Source organism: Aulostomus chinensis, chromosome 23 (assembly GCF_037954235.1).
Source record: "Aulostomus chinensis isolate RoL2024-O1b breed Wild chromosome 23, RoL_Achi_v1.0, whole genome shotgun sequence".
Classification (NCBI taxonomy): domain Eukaryota; kingdom Metazoa; phylum Chordata; class Actinopteri; order Syngnathiformes; family Aulostomidae; genus Aulostomus; species Aulostomus chinensis.
Genome location: NC_141342.1, coordinates 12614645 through 12635336, shown reverse-complemented (window position 1 = coordinate 12635336; position 20692 = coordinate 12614645). Strand labels below are relative to the sequence as shown.

The 20692-nt window shown below is 41.4% G+C and overlaps 1 protein-coding gene across 1 annotated transcript; it reads right to left on the bottom strand.

Annotated features, from left to right (window-relative positions):
- Positions 1-615: 615 nt before the first annotated feature.
- Positions 616-11683, bottom strand: slc4a1b (solute carrier family 4 member 1b (Diego blood group)). Its single transcript, XM_086195273.1, has 18 exons — positions 11577-11683; positions 10155-10201; positions 9256-9436; positions 9012-9147; positions 8209-8281; positions 7513-7555; positions 7176-7360; positions 5075-5285; positions 4647-4850; positions 4417-4565; positions 4080-4274; positions 3744-3992; positions 3477-3566; positions 3226-3392; positions 2903-3144; positions 2233-2402; positions 1839-2012; positions 616-1752 (listed from the first exon to the last, which is right to left on the bottom strand). Exons 3-18 carry the CDS (start codon positions 9410-9412, stop codon positions 1672-1674), a joined length of 2526 nt encoding a protein of 841 aa, XP_086051399.1. The 5' UTR covers positions 9413-9436; positions 10155-10201; positions 11577-11683; the 3' UTR covers positions 616-1671.
- Positions 11684-20692: the final 9009 nt, after the last annotated feature.

Genomic DNA, 20692 nt, shown 5'->3' with positions numbered 1-20692 from the left:
TCATGAAGTGGAACTTTTATAGGACACAATATGTGCTGTGAAAAGGGAAATGTGCATTCAAATCATCTTTCAATTTCTGTTGTTATTTATGACTGATGGGTATCAGTTATGACTGGATATGATGTTGATATGTGTGTATGTATGTGTTCCACTTAATATGAATGTTTCTAAGCACTGCTTGAAAGGGCACTCATTAATTTCATAGAATTTTACATGCAAGAAGAATAGCGTCTTCTTATCTCACCTTTGATTGTATCTCTTTGAATTATTCCAAACCAGCAAATGGCTAGAATTTATATTTCAACCAAATTTGGATTTTAGCATCATTTCGACAAAAATCTAAATAAATTTGAAGTCAGCTGGGGAGGTTATACATATCCCTGACAGATGTAAATCAGGCAATCAGGACCCCTTTATTCACACTTCATGTATGATTGCATTTTTAGTTTTGCGTGAAATGTAATTTGAATGAATTGAAAAACCCTTGACAGAAACAGCCACATTTGATCTCCTTGTATATTTTTGTTTATATGACATGATTGTATTGAGAGAGAAAAATCACTGTATGTGAGCTAGATAGTGGAAACAAACACGTATGCAACATTTATTGTTTTTTTGGAGGTAGATTTTTTATTATTTTTGGATGTGAAAAGAACTCGGCAAAATAACACACAATAGACATTTTAACAACACACAAACTGTCCTTGTGTTGTTCTGTTGTTCTCAGTGTACCAATTTGAACATATTAGCTAAAATATCAACTCCTTGCTTCCATCAATGTCTTATAAATCCTGGATTACTTAATTCTGACTTTGGGTTTTACTCAAATCAAGCAAGTTAACATCTTAGGTGAAACATCTTTATTCAGGAGGGACTCAGAGTAGAGCCGCTGCTCCTCCATGTCGAGAGGAGTCAGTTGAGGTGGTTTGGGCATCTGGTGAGGATGCCTCCTGGACGCCTCCCTTGGGAGGTGTTCCAGGCATGTCCAACTGGGAGGAGGCCTCGAGGCCGACCCAGGACATGCTGGAGGAATTATATCTCTCAGCTGGCCTGGGAACACCTCAGGATTCCACTGGAAGAGCTGGTGGACGTGGCTGGGGAGAGGACAGTCTGGGCTTCCTTGCTGAGGCTGCTGCCCCCGCGATCCAGACCCACCGGAAAAGTGGAGAACAACAATGGCGACAACAACTACGATGACGATTACTAGAAAAATAATTGGCTATAATATTTTTCACTCAGAGTTCAGAGGTATTTGGGATGTTGGAATGACTAAAGACTTTCCTATTTAAAATGCATTATTAATTTTGTCCATCTTCAATGTTGTTGTTGTTTACATTTGCAGGCCTTTTTTTGTGGAAAAACAAAATTAAATATTTTGGGCTTTAATTGTGTGAAGCAATAAACTATTCATGCCAAATCAATTAAAAACACACTGCAAGCATTTTACCTGAGTGACTACTCTGGAGTGACTGAAGATAAACATCAATATCTATATTGACAACAAGTGTGCAACAGTGAAGTGATACAATCTATATCTGGTTGTTCTTTGGAAAAAAAACCAAACTCTTTCTTGTGCTTTTAGTTTGATGAAAACACATTCAATTAGCAACATATAAATAAAAATGTTCCTTCTTCAAATTAAATATCATTAGGAGCTTTTCTGTATGACATCTACAATGGCATTTGAGATTCACAGTATACATCCTGCCCCGGTTCCTCCTCAAATGTCACTTTAGCGTCGTCGGCATCCAACTAAAACAGACACAGTAATTTTATTAAACATTCACACGTACATTCCTCGTGATCTTGTACGGTGGTTAACTTGTGAAATTACTTACACATTTCATTTCCAGCTCAGTGAAAAGACGCCCGGTCATGACCATGCGTAGGGGTATGGTGAGGATGAGTATGAAGGGAAGTGCAAGAGATACCGGACTAGATTTCACAATCCAAAGAAGCGCGAGGCACACGATCTGGATAGCTGTGAACAAGTGCATTCTTCCAGTGCTCACCTGTGATGACGTTAAAGGGACACTTTGAAAGTTTTGAGCATGACAGGACATAATGATTGAATGAGGTACAATGAAGAATGAAAAATGTGTGTGTGTGTGTGTGTGTGTGTGTGTGTGTGTGTGCGTGTGTGTGTTAAAACTGCATTTCTTTGCAAAACAGCACTCAATGCTTGGTAGAATTCAATGTGTGCCAGTTTCAGCATCATGCTCGTTCACTTACTCTGGTGGCATACGGTTCATCAGGGTGATATTTCTTGGGGATTAGCAGCAGAAGCATTCGATCCCAAAGCTGGATGCCATTTAGTGATGTAACTCCCATGTAGAGGAAGATCCCAAACAAAGCTGACATGGGAATCATCTTCAGGATCGGCTCCATCAGAATAGACAGACCTTGACAAAATCACACATTCAGGTGAAGGACAGTCACTTTTTATAAATTAGAACTGATAAGAGTTATGGATTGGTTCCCGCTACATTTAAACAGTTATCAGGATTGGGATCATTTTTGGTACTTTTCTTTGTCTATATTAACAAAAAAAAAATGTCATTAGTGCATTTCCATTTTTCCATTTCCAGATGCTAATGTTGGCTGCTGCTGCTATGGGAGACATTTTAGGCTATCAAATACAGAAAACTAAGCTTTTATATCTATTTTAGGTTTGACTACAGAGCCATGAAGGTGGAAACAAAATGTTCGAAAAAAAGTGTACTGTCACAAGATCCTGCTGGAGCTTCAGTTAAAGTCAAAGTACTTTTGGGTAACTAAAATCTGAAATTAAGTGAAAGTATTGATACTCATAAAGTTAAGTCCCAACTCTGAGGACGGACCTGTGCACTACCTGCAATCAAGTCTACATTATGAATGATTTCACAAAAACAACAGCACCTACCAACCAACAAGGCCACAACAATGCCACTGATCCTCTGCTCCACCACTTTCTCGATCACAGGTTTGGGCCCTTTGCTCATGACGGTGAGGGCGTTGGCGTGAGTGACGGATCGCACAGTGGCAGCGCTGAGCCACGGGACACCAAATATTGCGCTGATCCCTCCCATGCCAACCAAAACGAGTAGGTCGAAGTGGAAGCCGGAGCCTTTGACCATCTTCCTCTCAGGTTTACTCACGATCAGGCTGGTGAGGGATGAAAGGTTGCCTTAAACTGTGGTTGTACGCTGGATATATAATGAGCTGAATCGAGATAGACGGACTCACGTTGTAATTTGAGATTCAAGGAAGATGAGAATGAAGACCAGCAGAGCCGGAACACAACACGCAAACATCATCCACACAGGGAAAGTCTGGTGTTCTCCAAAGGGGTTGATGAGCCAGCCTCTTTTGGCTGGATTAGACACCATCAAACCTTTAGGGACCACTAGTTTCTGCACAGAAATCAAGTTTTTATTCAGACACACCCATAATATTACATGCAGATTCATTATTGTGCATAACAGAAACTGTCCAACCTGAGTATAGGTGTCATCAATGTTGATGTCGATGACAATCATGAGAAAAATAGCGATGGGCACGCCAAAGTCACCAATCAAGCGTCTGACCTGCAAGAGTTTTTAACTGATTCAGCAGATGATGATCTAAGATACTGCTTCACCCACCAAAAGGTGTTTTTAGCCGTTCATGTACTCACTTGATAGATTACTAAGCCCTTTTTTGGCTGAGTTAACTAAAAAGTTAGCAAAACATTTCTACCGCTAAAATACACATGGAAAACTTACTTTTCCAGGAAGAAAAGTGCCATTCTTGAACTGGCGCAGGAAGAAGGCAACAAAGAAACAGCCCAACATGAGGCACATGGAGAGCAGGGCGGTGTTTGGGTAAGCCGGCTTAATGGTGGTGATGATAACGGTAGTGTTGCCAGTCGCATTATCATAGATGTTTGTTTCTTCCACTTTTGGATGCCAGGGATTTTCCACACTTGCATTCAGGTGTTCGTAATTCAGAACCAAAGGATGGGCCTTGAAGATCTAAAGGGAGTGAGGTTTATTACAATGTAGCACACACACTTGGATTGGATGGTCAAAAGTCAGATAGATGGATGAAGATGGTTTTACCCTCCCTAGTTTGGCGAATGTTTCATAGATGAAAATGATGGAGATGAGGATGGAAAATATCTCCTGTGTGAAGCGGGAGATGAAGCGCACCAGGAAACTTCCTTCGCACGCTACAATGACCACCACAATGACGACCAGCCACACTCCGACCCACACTCGCCCGACAATGTACTCAATGTCCTGAGACTTGCAGAACTGAAGGAAACACACGCGACAGCAATCATGACGACATCTGATATGAACTGGCCAGCAGGAAGATTGAGTTTACTCGTAATGATGAAATTATTGGCGTCATGGATTATGGGATGGATAAATATTTTTGACTAGTGTCACTCACAGCGAAGAAGGCCTCCTCAAAGACCAGCAGGGGGCCAGAGAAACCAATGACCAGGACGGGCTGAGCAGCAACAAAGCAGAAAATGATTCCCTGGATGCTGGTGGAGATGAGGAGCTCTGGAACGCCCATCATGTTCTCAACCTTATCAGCTGAGGTAGAAAAGAAAACAGCAGAATCATAGCCCCTACCACATCATGTCTCATGATATAAATCCATAAACAGATAAACACCTAGTAGCCCCCCAAAGGTGATGGCAGGAGACAAAGCTGCAAAGTAGATAAAAATGATAGCAGCGAGACACTGGGCGTTGAGAGCATCTGTGATGTCACTCTTGTAGTGTCGGTAGCGTCTCTTTATGTCTCGAATCATGCCGCCGAATGGTCGACCCGTGCGGGCCAGGGGGTCTTCAGGGGGAGGTCCAGCAGAGATGGAAACTGGGACATAAAAATTCAAATTTCAGGTGAAAAAATTCACAAAAAGCCAACAGATAACTGTTCGTTTTCATCCGATTGAAACCTCCGTCCTGAACGCCACTTCTTGAATGCATCTGGGTATTTAAACGATGCAAACTTTAAACACCAGACTTTTAGCTTTTTTTTCAAACAATGGAAACGTAGCTACTGCGTTAATTATGCGCGAACCGCTGGTGGGGTCTCACCCTTGCGAGGTTTTCCATCCAGGCGGACCACAGCATCAGAAGACTGGAGTCTGTCCTGCAGTAATTTCTTCTGAAAGGTGATGATGGAGCTGAGCATGGTTTCACTCTGGATCTCAGTGGGCGGGATGACGATGCTGCAGTCCATGAAGTCAGTCAGAGCATCCGTCAGCTCTCGGGCACTTTTTGCCTGAAAAGCTGCCTGGTTGAAGACCTGACAGACGGAATTTAGCAGCATGTGAACAGTTCTATTTTTTGGATAACTTTTTAATCGTTCCCGAGCGTCTGTGTTTGCCCATCGACTTAAATTTCACAATCAAAACAATTAAACTGTTATGGCTTTTGTTCATGTCGTAAAACATTCTTCATCTAAAGGGTTTAACATTCATCCTAGACTTTGATGATGATGATGATGATGATGATGAATTTGAGTAAGATCACAATTTTGCTGACACCTTTGTGTACCATTACACTTTGTCATGTGACACCCATTGAAAACATGTGCAACGACTGTTAGCTGTACAGTTCCAGAAGACCGTTCACAATAAGGGTACATTAATAACAGCTGGTTAACTGAAAGTAACACTGAGTATTAACTGTTAACCAGAGTTTTATTAATCATTTATTAATAGTTTTCATGTTAACGTTGCAGCAGAAGTGGATGAATAATGCTGTTGGGGGCTGAGGGGAAATGTGAGTGAAGGGATAAATGTTCCTCACTTTTGAAAGACAAAGAGCATTTATACTTGTTTAGTTATGGTTCAGTAATGATTACTCAACTGTCTTAGACATAAACTCAGCCTTCAATGACCCTTATGAGTGTGCCTTCATTGTAAAGCACGACCAACCTTTGCCTGCAAAATTCATTGATTCAGCTGAGACGAGAAACATTGCCAAAACATCCATCCATCTTTTCATCATCCATCTATGTATCCATCCATCCATCTATCAATGTCTCCATCCAACTATGTATCCATCCATCCATCTGTCACTGTCTCCATCATCCATCCATCCATCCATGTCTCCATCCATCCATCTATGTATCCATCTATCAATGTGTCCTTCCATCCATGTATACATCCATCCATCTTTTCATCATCCATCCATGTATCCATCCATCTATGTATCCATCCATCCATCTATTAATGTCTCCATCCATTCATCTATCAATGTCTCCATCCATCCACGTATCCATCCATCCATCTTTTCATCATCATCTATGTATCCATCCATCCATCTATCAATGTCTCCATCCATCCACGTATCCATCCATCCATCTTTTCATCATCATCTATGTATCCATCCATCCATCTATCAATGTCTCCATCCATCCATCTATCCATGTCTCCATCCATCTATCAATGTCTCCATCATCCATCTGTCAGTGTCTCCATCCATCCATCTATCAATGTCTCCATCCATCCATCCATCTTTTCATCATCCATCCATGGATCCATCCATCAATGTCTCCTTCATCCATCTATCAATGTATCCATCCATCCATCTATGTATTCATCCATCCATCTATGTATCCATGTCTCCATCCATCTTTGTATCCATCCATCCATCTATGTATCCATGTCTCCATCCATCTTTGTATCCATCCATCCATCCATCCATCCATCAATGTCTCCATCCATCCATGTATACATCCATCCATCTTTTCATCATCCATCCATGTCTCCATCCATCCATGTATCCATCCATCCATGTATCCATCCATCCATCTATCCATGTCTCCATCATCCATGTATCCATCCATTCATCCATCTTTGTATCCATCTATCCATGTCTCCATCATCCATGTATCCATCCATCCATCTATCCATCCATGCCTCCATCCATCATCCATTCATCCATCCATGCCTCCATCCATCCATCCATTCATCCATCCATGCCTCCATCCATCCATACGTCCATCTATCCATGCCTCCATCCGTCTATCCATGCCTCCATCCATCTATCCATGCCTCCATCCATCATCCATCCATCCATCCATCCATCATCCATGCATCTCTGCCTCCATCCAGTCAGTATAACTTATTTATTCTGACCACCTTGAACATTCTTCCCTCCCTTCTTCCCAAAGCTCCAGCTTACTCACCTTATCAGCCATCAGGGCAGCCATGGCACGGCCCGTCTCATGGTAGTCCATGTCTGTCTGTCCAGGCCCGATCAGAACAAAGACGAAGCGTACAGGTACTGGAGCCTCCAAGGCAGAGTCGAGCACCACCGCTTCCTTCAGACGCACAAATACTACAGTGGGCTTTTCCAGGAAGTCCAAAGCTCCTATAAAAGATACATATTTATTATATCCTTAGATAAATGTATACACTTCTCACACAACACACACACACACACACACACACACACACACACACACACACACACACACAAACACACACATCATCAAAATGGTGGTATTGCACTGACTAGCTCACCCACTAACACCATGGAGGCCTCAACACGGTCAGATTCATCCCTCTAAAGAAAACAGAGATGCTTGTTAACACATTTCCACTCCGATTACTGCATATTTAGTAAATGTTACTGTGAAATGTGAAGTCTTGATATTTTTTTGCCTTCTGACAATACCTGCAGATATATTTTGAAATAAGATTTCAGTGCATCGCCATAAAGGATTTGAATGTTTACATCTACGAGGTTAGTCTTTCCTTGAGAGACTTTGAACATCTGTGTACAAATACTTACATGTGTACTTTGTTTGCAGTGTCACAAACTGCCGGGAGGAAGTACTCCAGCAAATAAAACTGAGTAAGATCCACTTTGCAATCAATCAATCAATCAATCAATCAATCAATCAATCAATCAATCAATCAATCAATATATATATATATATATATATATATATATATATATATATATATATATATATATATATATATATGAACTCTTGACAAAACTCAAAATGAGTGATCCGAAAAAGAAATTATCTGAACGTTTGCATCTAAAGAGGAATCTTGAAAGGCAAACTTCTAAATCTTTTCATCCTGAATGACTTTCAGAGACACCACTTGCACCTTTAAGTTGACCGTTATCTTCACTGTCATGAAATCAGATCATTTAATCAGCAGCGAAGCTTTGACATGGATGATCTCGTCAATGGGAGATCTTACCCTCTCTTTGACTGAAAACCTCTTCAGGTCCACCCCGGCTGTCAAAGCTTGGTCCTCTGGATCAGCTGATTGGCTAGAGGGAGAAGACGGCGCGCGTCACTGACTGAATGAACGTCTGGCATCACAGACACCACTCTTGCATGAAAATGCGCATACAATCAATACCACAGACCTTTGAATTTTTCCATTTTTACTTCACCGGTGATGAGTTGAATATTTTTGATGATTATTTCGGTCATTGAAAATATGTAATATAACTTTTTTAAGCAGTAAACAGTTTAGGAAATCATGAAGTGACCATAAAAAAGGGACAGTTGATGTGTCCTTATACTGCATTCTACCATCACACCCTTCACCTCTGAAGTTCATGAATAAGATCTCTGCACACCTCAGAGAGTGACAGGTGTGTTTGTACTGCCTGGTGTGACACCGTTTCTATGAATACGAGGGCGGCTCCTTGATCTGCTGTCGTATTTATTCAAAGTCATTTGGAGACAGGCTTGTACGAGAATGTTGCTCTTTATCCATTTGTGATTTTTGACATTCGGATAGATATGAGATTATATGGATGTTGAGATTTACCTTTGGTCTATGTGTTATTGTGTGTTTTTCTAATTATTTTTTACTTCCTTTTTTATATCATTTCAGTCAGACAAATGTCATCAGTCTCTTGGTAAGAAAATCATGAGCAGACGAGGTGCTTTGATGTCAGTCAATGGTTCCCACAACAGCCAGGTTCAACTTTTCTCGTGTAATCCACAATGTAGATAATGAACAAAGTGGGATGTGTGGGGAGGGGCTACCTGCGGTTTTGAAGCAGAGCTTTCAGTACGCCGTCCTGGTCCCCCGGCCTGATCTGCTTCTTGCTAACCATCTCGCTGGCCATCTTCTCAGCGATGCTGGCCAGGGTCTTCTCTTCGGAGTCAAAGATGGTCACAGCTGGAGACGGAAACCTCATCATAAAGAAAGCAATGATTGTGGTCGTAGCTCCAAGAGCCTGGATCTTAAAACTGATGAGAAACTCTAATTTTCTTTTTCTTTTCTGACCTGTGTTCATGGTGCGTCGGAGCTGGATGAGGCTCTTGAAGGTGAGGTAGGAGATATGGGAGGGTGCCCATACCCCGGCTTGGGGGTCGAAGCTCTCCTCGTAGCCCGCCCATCGGCCCGTCTCCTGCCAGAAGGCCTCCTGCTTCTGATCGTTCATTAGCTCGTTCAGCTCCACGTACACCTGAAGTCCAGTGGTAGACGCAGGTAAAGACACAAGAACATACAGGCTAGAGTTTCTGAGCAACAGAGGGAGAACCAGGACAGCACAGGTCAAGTCACACCTCCCCCCTGTACATCTGAAAAGAGCTAGAGCAACCATGTGGTTCCACCATCCACTTCCTGATGTGTGTGTGTGTGTGTGAGTGTGTGTGTGTGTGTGTGTCACTAGTAAAGTGTCCTTGGGTTCCTTGAAAGGTGCTTTATAGATCATCTTATCTTATCTTATCTTATCTTATCTTATCTAGTATTTGCGTCAGGCTTGGATAAAACATGCATCAGTGGGTAACTAAAACATGGATGATATTTTGGGTGATTTCTGCTGCTGCAGCCTGGAGCATCACACAAAGCCACTATCTTTCTGATCTCTGTGGTAGCACCGTTGTGGACATGGGTCAAGATAATGTGGAAAGGTAAAATCCAGGTGAGACGTTTTGGTGTCTATAAGGTAAACACAGGGGCTGTCCTGCCTGAACGACCAGCAGGCTCCATGCTCTGGGCCACTGCTCACTTCCTGTGTGAACGTGAGTAAAAGCGCACCCTGGACGTGTTTGGACTGTCAATACACGTCGTGTGCATGTCGTGTGCCTGGTGTGTGTATGTTTGCGCCTGCGCGCGCATGTGTGTGTGTGTGTGTGTGTGTGTGTGTGTGTTTGTGTGTGTGAGCGTGCATGGACCCTTACCTGACAGTCTGCACGGGGGTTGGCGTTGTTGTTGATGTTCCAGGCAGCTGGAACAAACACAATGGCCATGGTTAAAAAAAAACCCCAAAAAACCTGTCCTGATAATGAGATACATCATTTTAACAGAGAAAAAGTTGCTAATTGTGTGTGTACATACACACAAGCACACACGCAAACAGATTTCAAGGACTGATTTAAATGTGACGCGTCACTTGAATGTTAGGTCAAATGTCAGCCTTTCAAAAATAATGACACTTTTCTTAATTTGGGGTATTTTTTTGTGCAAGTTTTGCAAAACAGCAGCGAAGGATGACCTGAATGAATGAATTACTTTCTTTTAATTTTGGAGCAGCAGCAGCAGCAGCAGCAGCAGCAAATGGGTATTTAGGTTATAGTTGACTGGAATCACTCCAACTTATGTAAGGAAGCTCCAGAGTTTCCATTTTATCTTTGATTGGACTGGAGCGGCCAAGTTGACTGTGACAACAGAATGATTTATTTCCAAAACACAGATGAACAAAGGGGGTGGAAGATTTAGATTAGACTGTCTGTCTGTGTGTGCGTGCGCGCGTGTGTGCATGTGAGTGTGCGAGTGTGTGCATTTTCATCGTGTCATATTTCAAATTAAAACGTATTGCGTGCAAGTGAGTTCCATCGCAAGTGAAGCGGTGAAGACAAAGAGGAAACTGTCTGCGAATATTTATTTTTGTTTGCTGAATTTCTGTCTAAATGCATCAATCAGTGACATATTGTTTAATTTTCACACTGATTCACAAACACACACACACACACACACACACTCCAAATAAAAGACATATTCACAGAAGAATGTGAGACAAATTTACACAAATTTGCAAAAATATATATATATATATAATATATAAATATAGAGATATATATTATATATCTATATATTGATAGATTGGGCATTCATGTTTCCTCCATATATCATATCAATACAAAATATATGGAGAAAACATGAATGCACAAATTCAGACACTGATTTGGGGGAATTTTCCTCATCAGTCACTTGACCACAGGCGCTTTTGAGGCTGTAGTCGATAAATCTGGACCAGCTGTTGAACCCTGAAGATGTTTTGCCTCTCAGGCTCCATCACACTAACTGGTGTATCACCTCAGATTTAGGATGCCTGAGAAGCCTTATGCTGTGTATCTATTCATTTAGCAATGATGTTACATTTCCTCCACTGCCAATGATCTGTTGGAAACCTTTGAAACGAAGGCACAATTTGAACATCAAATCTTGCACTAAGCGATGATGATAATATGACTGTCCCACTGACATTGAAATAATAATATTATGTGCACAGTTTCCAGGAAGTGTATTCAAATATTTTTCAGGCTACAAAGTTACAACTTGTATTATTGTTTCAGAACTGTATCAGAACAGCTGACACTTACCTCCTGCAGGCGGTCACCAGTGACGAGCGACTGACCAGACCAGAGAGGCAAAAAAACCGTGACTTTATAATCGCCACCTCTTTAAAGCTGGATGTGTGGGTGCATGCTGCTTGATCATGGGTGGGACCGCGCGCGCACACACACACACACACACACACACACACACACACACACACACACACACACACACACACACACACAGAGGCACGCACGCAGGCACGTAAACACACATACACACTGTCCAATTCATTCTCTTGCACACATGTCCGGCAGAGCAATGCGTTCTGGTCTCACCCAAAATATTGATAGTAGATACAGTGACTTGGTATGTGTGGAGAACCAGTCACACCAACCATTATCCCACCAGCATCTTATCGTATATAAAGTCTGTGTTTGGAGGACAACAAAGGCTTGGATTACACCGTCAGCCCGGCCTGCTCACCTTCAACATCTCCAGGGTGGCAAATGACACTTTGGGGAAAGTCGATTTTCATCTTTTCTTCTTTTCTTCCTCTTCTATGGGTGATGGTCAGTGCGGCATATCTCTCTAATTGCTTGGGGAAAAAAAAGGTCTGTGACATGGGAGAAGGATGTATTCAATTAATAGATTCAAATGTATTGGGTCATCAAGCCAAGAAAATAAATCCATAAATTAAGGGGCTATTTGTATGAAAAATGAGCACGAACTATGAATATATTCTCTTCTATGTTTAAATGAAGGAATGGAATCACATTAAATGCATTCATTCTCTTGTAGCATTGAGCTCTCATGAAGTTGACACATTTAATGAATCATTTTCAAAACTGGAGCAGCAAAGTCAGAACTCCCCTTCAAAAAGTAAAAAATCCTGCTTCACCCATAATGCAACTGTGACAAGAGAACAATAACAACTGAGGTTCACGATGCATACGAGAGACATCGCCTGATCCTATTATCTACGAGTTTGATGTTGGATAACTTCTAACGCCACCACCACAACAACAACAACAACAACAACAATAATAATAATAATATATCAACTAATATTGACAAATGTTCCAGATAATGACAATATTTGACATGATGTTGGATTGGAAATATAAACTTAAATGCATCCCTTCATAATAAAATTAAAATTTCAACTTACAAATGACAGTTAAACATAAAATAATCATAAGGAGCAACAACTGCTTATTCAGGAATGATCTACATTATCAACATATAGACATTGTCTTGTGTGCTTTAGATTACTAAAGCCTCACAAAACCTATTCAGTTTCCCTTTACTTTGATCAGGCTTGGATAAGAAGGTTTTTTTTTTAAGGTTCATTTAAAAACAAATAAACAAACAAGTAAGAGTTGAATACACCTCTGAGAGTTAGAGAGATCTCATTGGTCTGAGAAATCCTGGGGTCAAGTCTTACCTGTTGGGATCTTCTCCAAATTGATGTTGCGATGGTTCACTCAGAAACCACGATGCCTAACTGTGGACCCAACCCACCCTGAGGTGCCCCTCGTCAGAGAACACCGAGACCTGCTGAATAGTTGTCAGTATGTTCAGGAGTTAGATGCTGTTCAACATAAACTGACCACAGAACAGTGTTTAACGGACAAGAGGTCAGGGGGCACCCGCCCCTCCCTGACTCAGACAAGAGGGCGATAAACAGCTGTCCAAACGCACATGGATGCTATCAGCCATCCACATCTGGCAGACACGAGGGGGTTCCCCCAGTGACCTGCCACCACACCCAGCGAGGGGCCACAGGTAGATGTTCTCACTGGGGATGTGAACAGTCTTTCAGTAATGGCCGACAGCAACCTAAACTATGTGCTGTGCTATGTCTCTGTTGGTGATTTCACTCCACCATCTTTGACCGCTTCGTGACTCCCGGGTGTTGCAACAACGTGTTCGCGAATTTCTACGAGCCACCGATGAAATAATCCAGTCAGGGATTCGGCTCTGAGATTTGGCCCAGATGAGCTGTAACTAGCACCCTCATAGTGGTCCTGCGCACGTGCGTCTGTGCGTGCATGTGTGCGTGTGTGTGTGTGTGTGTGTGTGTGTGTGTGCGTGCGCGTGTGTGTGTGCGTGTCTGTTGCTGATATGACAACTCCCAGGCTTATTTTAGGATTTTACTGTCACGTTACAGCCAGAATGACACTGGCAATATGGCGACATGCCAGAATAAATCAGCAGCTTTCTTCTTTTTAAGAATAGCTGCAGGTTTTACAGCTAAATTAAAGTATCTCTAAACCAATAAATACTGCATAACCATAAAATTCAAACCCTGAAAAAAAACGGAAGAAGTATTTTCTGTAAAACCTAACACATACATCTCTTTACAGAAGCACTGAATACTTAGAATTACATTTTCTATTTAATATCATTTATATTGTATTTACATAAAAATGATATTAAATTGAAAATGTAATTTTGAGTGAAATTTCAAACATTACAACAAAAAAGAGAACATATTTCCGGTGCGTTATGATTTCTTATTAGGGGATTATTTTTATCACCAAATAGAGAAAATATGTGAATACACACACACACACACACACACACACACACACACACACACACTAGATGTCATGTTACCGTGACAATGGAGGCCTATTTCATCCTGACTCAATCTCCAAACCTTGACCTCTGACCTTTAACTTAATTCTCTCTCCAACCCTGTTTTAAAAAACTAGATTAGAACCTTAAACTTATACTGGCCTCCCATTTTCTTAACTTCTTAATTCAAGCGTGTTGTTGTACACGCTCAATAGAACTGAGGTTCCAATTGTGTTTGCAAATTATTTGCGAACTCGCCGTGTTTCCGGCCGCGAGCCATACTTCTATGTTTAACCGGATAAAAATGTGATATGCTCACATCTTCGATCAAATCAAATGAATTTTACACATGAATAAAAGGAACCTGTGCACACGTGTCGTTCACATGTCTGCAGATGTGGAGCAACGTTCTGTCGGAGTATCAGTGGCGTCCACATGTCGCTGCAAGCACAGCCCATTTATCTCAGTCCTAACAGAGCAAATGTCATCTAGCTGACTGAAGCCTGAAGAGTGAGTGTTTCTCTTCGTTTCAGCACAGGCACGCACGCACCCACACCCACACAAACACACACACACACACACACACACACACACACACACACACACACTTCTGCACGTCAAGTTCACGGCCATCACATAACCAGACACATGCATAAACTTGACACGAGTGAGAGGGTTGAGAGGAAGTTTACTGGGTGAGGACTGTCAGGCTCTGCAGGCACACAAATACAAACATTCACTGACTGGAACTGAAGATTTGCTGTATGTTTTTTGTTGTTGTTGTCATCTGTTTTGGAATCACCTCCATTCACACTGGAACTGTACTGGATCATTCCACTCATCCAATAAATGTCATATTTATTTTTAGATTCAAAACTGGTTTGGTTGGAGTCTCAGACGGATCCCAAACACTGTAATACTTTGTTTTTACAAAGTAGTGACTTTAAGGGGGTGGTGACAAAAAAAACCCCCAGGCAAATAAAGAGCAAAACAAAAGACTAAATCTAGAATTATGATTACCACCAAATTTAATTTCTCAAGCTAAATAATTAAAGATGAGCCTCATTTAAAAAAAGTTTGTGGAAAGAAAACAGAAACATAGCTTCGTTTTTGTTCTCATTTAGTTTGGATAGAATTTGTCTGAGATTTAACTTTGTTCTCTTATACCTGAAAAAATCCATCTTATTAAATCGCATCGATTAAAAAAACATCAAAAACCTCAACAAAGAATGATCGCTTGCATGAACAAACACGTGCAATGTCATCTTTTCATTCTTGCATTCCTCCAAATGAACAACGGAAAGAATTCTATACGATTACGATGCCGTAGCACTGATGAACACAAGACCGGTCACAAATCCAGAGTTGATATACAAACACCAGAGGACTCATTTCAGTTTTGTTTTCTTTCTCTTTTTTTTGTATATAAAGCAACAAATATAAGAAATTAAAGTTGCTACAGCTGTTATAACGGCCAGCATGGTTGAGTTATAGCTTAAACATCATCATGCACAAGTTGGAGTTCAAACACCCCCAAAGTTTTAGAGCGGCGTAAAACTTTGCATCCAACTTTGCTGCTGAAGATGAATCGAGTAAAAGCTGCGGGATCATAGTGAAACTACTGCTTACAATCACCCTGATGACAGCGTGCGTGTGCGTGTGCGTGTGTGCGTGTGTGTGTGCGTGCGTGTGTGCGTGTGTGTGTGCGTGTGTGTTGCAGTTCATAGTCATTTAGAATACACGTTGCCATGTGTAATAATGGACTTTTAATTTTCATGAACCCTACAGCGTGAGTGTATGAAAAGAAAAAAACCTATAGAGAGAGAGAGATGAACAAAGAAATCCCCTATACATATCATTGCTCCTCAGCTCCACCTAGTGACGGTGAGGCAGCAACGCAGGCTAAATAGAGAAAATCATTCAATTAAGAGCACAGAAATGGTTTTTGATCCCACTGTGGTTATGTCGTGGTTGGTAATATTACTGGGCCGTATTAAAACATTTAAAATGACTATATTAAAGACTACAGTAGGTCATATATTAGGTTATATTATAAGAGACCAAGCTCAAACTGCATCATAAAGCATTCTGATATTCAGGGATGAAACACACAGCAGCTCAAATTGAAATCAAAACGTGTATGAATATCCAAAAGTTTTAAAAACTGAATGATTTTCTATTTCAAAAAATATGAAAAAACAAAAACAACAAAATTAGTAAAGTATAAAGCCTATTATATGTGGCCTACATTACATCCAAAATTAGCTTGTATGCTAAATGCTACTGCACTGGACATCCCAACAGGTGTGAGACAAAGTGCAGGATTATGGGTAAATACCATTTATGAGCATTATTTTGATGGCATATTTTTTGTCCTCATTAACAAAGTTGGTGTATTATTGTGTAAAAGCTTGTGTGTGTTTCATGCTTGAAGATGGCAGTGAACAGGCCATCTCCCAGCGGTGGTGGTCCTGCTCAGCAGGGGGCAGCGTTGTACCGGTTTGTACTTTCAAATACCTCAATACATCTAAATAAGGTGAGTCACCTGAAGTACTGCACTTGTGTTGCACATCATCAGTACTACATCTGGAATATTGTTTGTATTTGTACTTTTTTTTTTTTTTTGCGATCAAAACAATCAGACGTCTAAGAGGGAGATGATTCACCCACCAGGACATGAACTGTGGCTGGGGGACGGACGGGTGGTGAATGATTGGCCACCCCAGATACCCACCAGATGTTTTTATTTATGTATGTATTTATTTATTTATTTTAGTACTTATTTACTTTAGTTGTTTTTTTTGGTTGCTGTTTTTTTTATGATCGGTGCCTTTTGACAGTCCATGAGCCCCAGCGTTATCAGTTCTGGTTACTTTTGATCACATTTGGTGGAAGAAACAAAAAATAGCAACGGTTGGGGAAAAAAGATCATTTCCATGAATACAGGTGTTAATTCACATACTGCCCTTATTACCACGTCTCCACGGGAACCTCATTTGTAAATGTCACGATCCATCACTGATCTTGAATTTGACTATTTTCATAAAGTCACTCTATTATTGCCAAAAGTTGACATACTGGCTGTACTTGCTGTTTCAATCATCCTGACAGCGAAACACTGGGAAATCATATGTTTCCTGAAATAAAACGCTCAAAAAAATGCCACTTAAACATCTTATTAAAAAAAACAACAACCCAATCCTTTCCTCAAAGAAAACATGTGGAAAAGCGACAAGCTTAACGTGATAATTGAAGTTTTTGTTTTCTTCGTGTGCGATGTTGAAAGGTCAAATAAAAGCTATAAAAGAAGGCGTTTAACGTCAGGGGAAACTTGATTCAACCGCTTCGTCTTTTACAGTGACGAGCCGTCCTGCACCTCTGCCGTGTCCGTCTTCAGCAGGTTACTATTGTGTCAAAAAGAATGAACGTAATGGCTCCATATCAACCGTTTCTGTGGTTCTCTGAATGCATAATGGGCCGCATTGACAGTCCGTGGCCCCGGGCTCATTTCTGTTGAATCGAACTGTGTCCGCCCAAAACGGATCAATACAAAGGCCTGTTCAACAGTCCAAAAAGTCCCCCAAGTCTCCACCCTGCAACACATAAACAAGGCAACAAATAAGTTGGAAATAACTACTTATGTTGTTTATTCAGTAAGGAGGAGACATGTTTTATTTTTTAAAGAAAAACTTTGAAAATCAGAGGATAATACGACGTTATTCAGGGCCAGCAGCTGGTCGGTCAGCAGGCCGATCTACTGGGGTGACGCTATGACGGGGACGGAGGAGCGCGGGTGCAGTTTGAACCGTTTAACCTGGATCCTGGGGGAAGATTTATTTATTTATTTTTAACATTGAGAGATATTGGTCAGAATGTTCAGAGAGTTCAGCGAGTGTGAGGAAGCGTTAAGCGCAGTCACAAGTTGCCCTCTGCCCAATGTTTGAGCGAACATCTGCAAAATAATGGTCTTTCACATAATCCAATGATCAGCCAGCAAAGACAGACTCACATGACCCCCTGCTTTACCCGCTGAAGTGCAAGAGAGCGCCGTTTTTTCTTTTTAGGTGTGACAAACTGCACTGACGCTTGGACTCCCATCTCTTGTTTTGATTTCGGAGCATCAAAGGAGGACCTGGCTCTTGTGACCAGAACTGCTCCTGTCTGTAAAAAGGAATGAATCAAATCCGATGGCAGCGCTGCACCATGTAGGGCTGTAAAATGATGAAACATTGCTCACCGCTTGCTGTGCTTTTGGGTTTAGCCCAGGAGGAAGCCAGTTTCAAGAGGTCACGTTAAAAACCATCTTCATCAGGCATTCTGACCAAACGGCGTCCCCTGGGGAGGTGGGTTTTAGGTGTCACGTGAGAGAAACTGTTGGCTCCAGAAGTTGTTAGCATAGGCGCAGCATCATGTGACCCAGAGTGTGTTTATTCCTTGTGATGAATTCAGAGAATTCTCTTTGTGGCAAAGGAGTTTTACTCTTCCACCGACACGCTTCTGTATCAGTAAATTTACAGCCGAAGGATGGTAATCGATGTGCAGTTCTTCTTCTTTTCTGTTAAGCATCTTAGTTTTTCAGCAGCAGTTGGATCCTCCCACATGTCAGGCTCCATTTGGTCCTCTAAACTAAAGAGGCCAGTTATCTAAACCCACTCTTTGTTCCCATTTTTTTGACACTGCAAATAAATCCCTCACACCACTTCTGGTGAAAGCGAATCTGAGGCCACAGCAATAGAATAAGCCAGGGTTTTGAGAGGCAGACACCACAGCAGGTATCAACATAGACTGACCTCCAAGTTAACATGTGATCAATACGGTTAAATGCATCATCGGAGCAGTCGAAAGTTCACATCAAGGTTTCCAGAGGAAGACAAGCATTCATTAATTTCTTCATCCAAGGTTGCCTCGTGCTGGGAGACTCCTCATGGCCTGACCCGAACCCTGTGAGCCTTCTCTTCTGGACTGAACTCGGGCAGGAAGCTGGCTTTCTGTGGGTGAAATAATGAGCGCAAAAGAGAGGAAGAGACCGAGAACTGCAATCCATTCTAGTCCATGCATCAGCAAAAATAAGTTCAGCTCATTTTCAGTGTTGCTGCTGCAATGAACTGACCTGGGATCCTCCACCTGACACTGAACTTCTTAAAAAGCTGCATTGAAAGACGACTGAAAGTTTAAAATTTTTTCTGGTGGCGTAATAATCATATAGTTTGACATAAAGTTTAAATAGGTAGAAATGAATTCCAATGTTTTTTTTTAAAATAACCTATACAACTAATAACAGTGTTTACCTAACCTAATTTTGAACGGGTAAAGAAATTTAACTCTCCGTCTTTATTATTATTTTTAGAAATTTTGACGAAAGAGGAAGAAGAAAAAGGAAGGGGGGGGGGGCCTGAAACCAATAGCTACATTTGAAGGTTCACTTTTCATTTTCAACAGAGTTTAGCAAATTCACAGGTTCATATATTCATTAGTTTTTTATTACTAGAATAATTTGAATCGAGAAAAGAGGCAACAGAAAATAAAAACTTGTTTAATCACAGACACCAACATTCAGAAAGTGAACACACACACACACACACACACACACACACACACACATGTGCACACATACAAGTTTCTCCTTCTAATTGAAATCCTCTAATCCCAAACTATATGTAATACCTGAAACTAAACATAATTTTAAAATGAACATTACATCCAACACAGTGAAAAAAAATGTCAGACACTTGGTCCCCAGAAAGCTATTTATATAAATACACACACACACACACACACACACACACACACACACACACACACACACGCAGTTTTTCCGCTGGGCTGGTCACCTGGAATTGAATCCTTTTCTCGGAACCTGAGACGGGACAGTGAACGCCTCCCGGACCACCCATCCTCTGCCCCGCTCACTGATGACAGATGCAACAGAGGAGCATCAAGGATACTGGCAACGTGATCCAGCGCCTCTTTATAGCGGCTAATGTGCTGTAATAGATGGAGAGGCAGCACACGATCAGCCCTATAGTATGAACGCTATCAGGTCGACTTCTGGAGGAAACATTTCCAACCATTCTCGATTTCGCGGTAGAGCTTTGTTTTTTCACAGTGCTGGCGTGAACCTGGGATGCGCCAGATGGCGAGGAGCCCTTCCTCTTCCCATGGGACTCCATCATCTGTTCTTTATCGATTGGATTCCTCTCCATTTTCTCCCTCTTGACTTCATCCATGTCCTCCGATAAAAAAATTTTTTTGGCCACATTTTAGGACCGAAACCTATTTGATTTAAAATCAACACTGAAAATAACTAAAGAAAACAGATAGAGAACAATCCATCGAGCTTTTTTACGTCCGTCCAGTGTCGGTTAAAAGGGTCAGTGAAGGTGAGACGTTTGTCCCATGAGCGCTGGTACAAAGACTTACAGTTAACTTGTGGTAATTGCATAACACACAGATTTGTTTGTTCATGCTGTACGCTTCATAAAAGCCCATAACTCCTTGAAGGTTATGTATTATTTCCTGTCCTCCTGTCCCAGTCTTGCTGAATCTTGATCAAAACAGTCAGTGTCTTGTACACCGT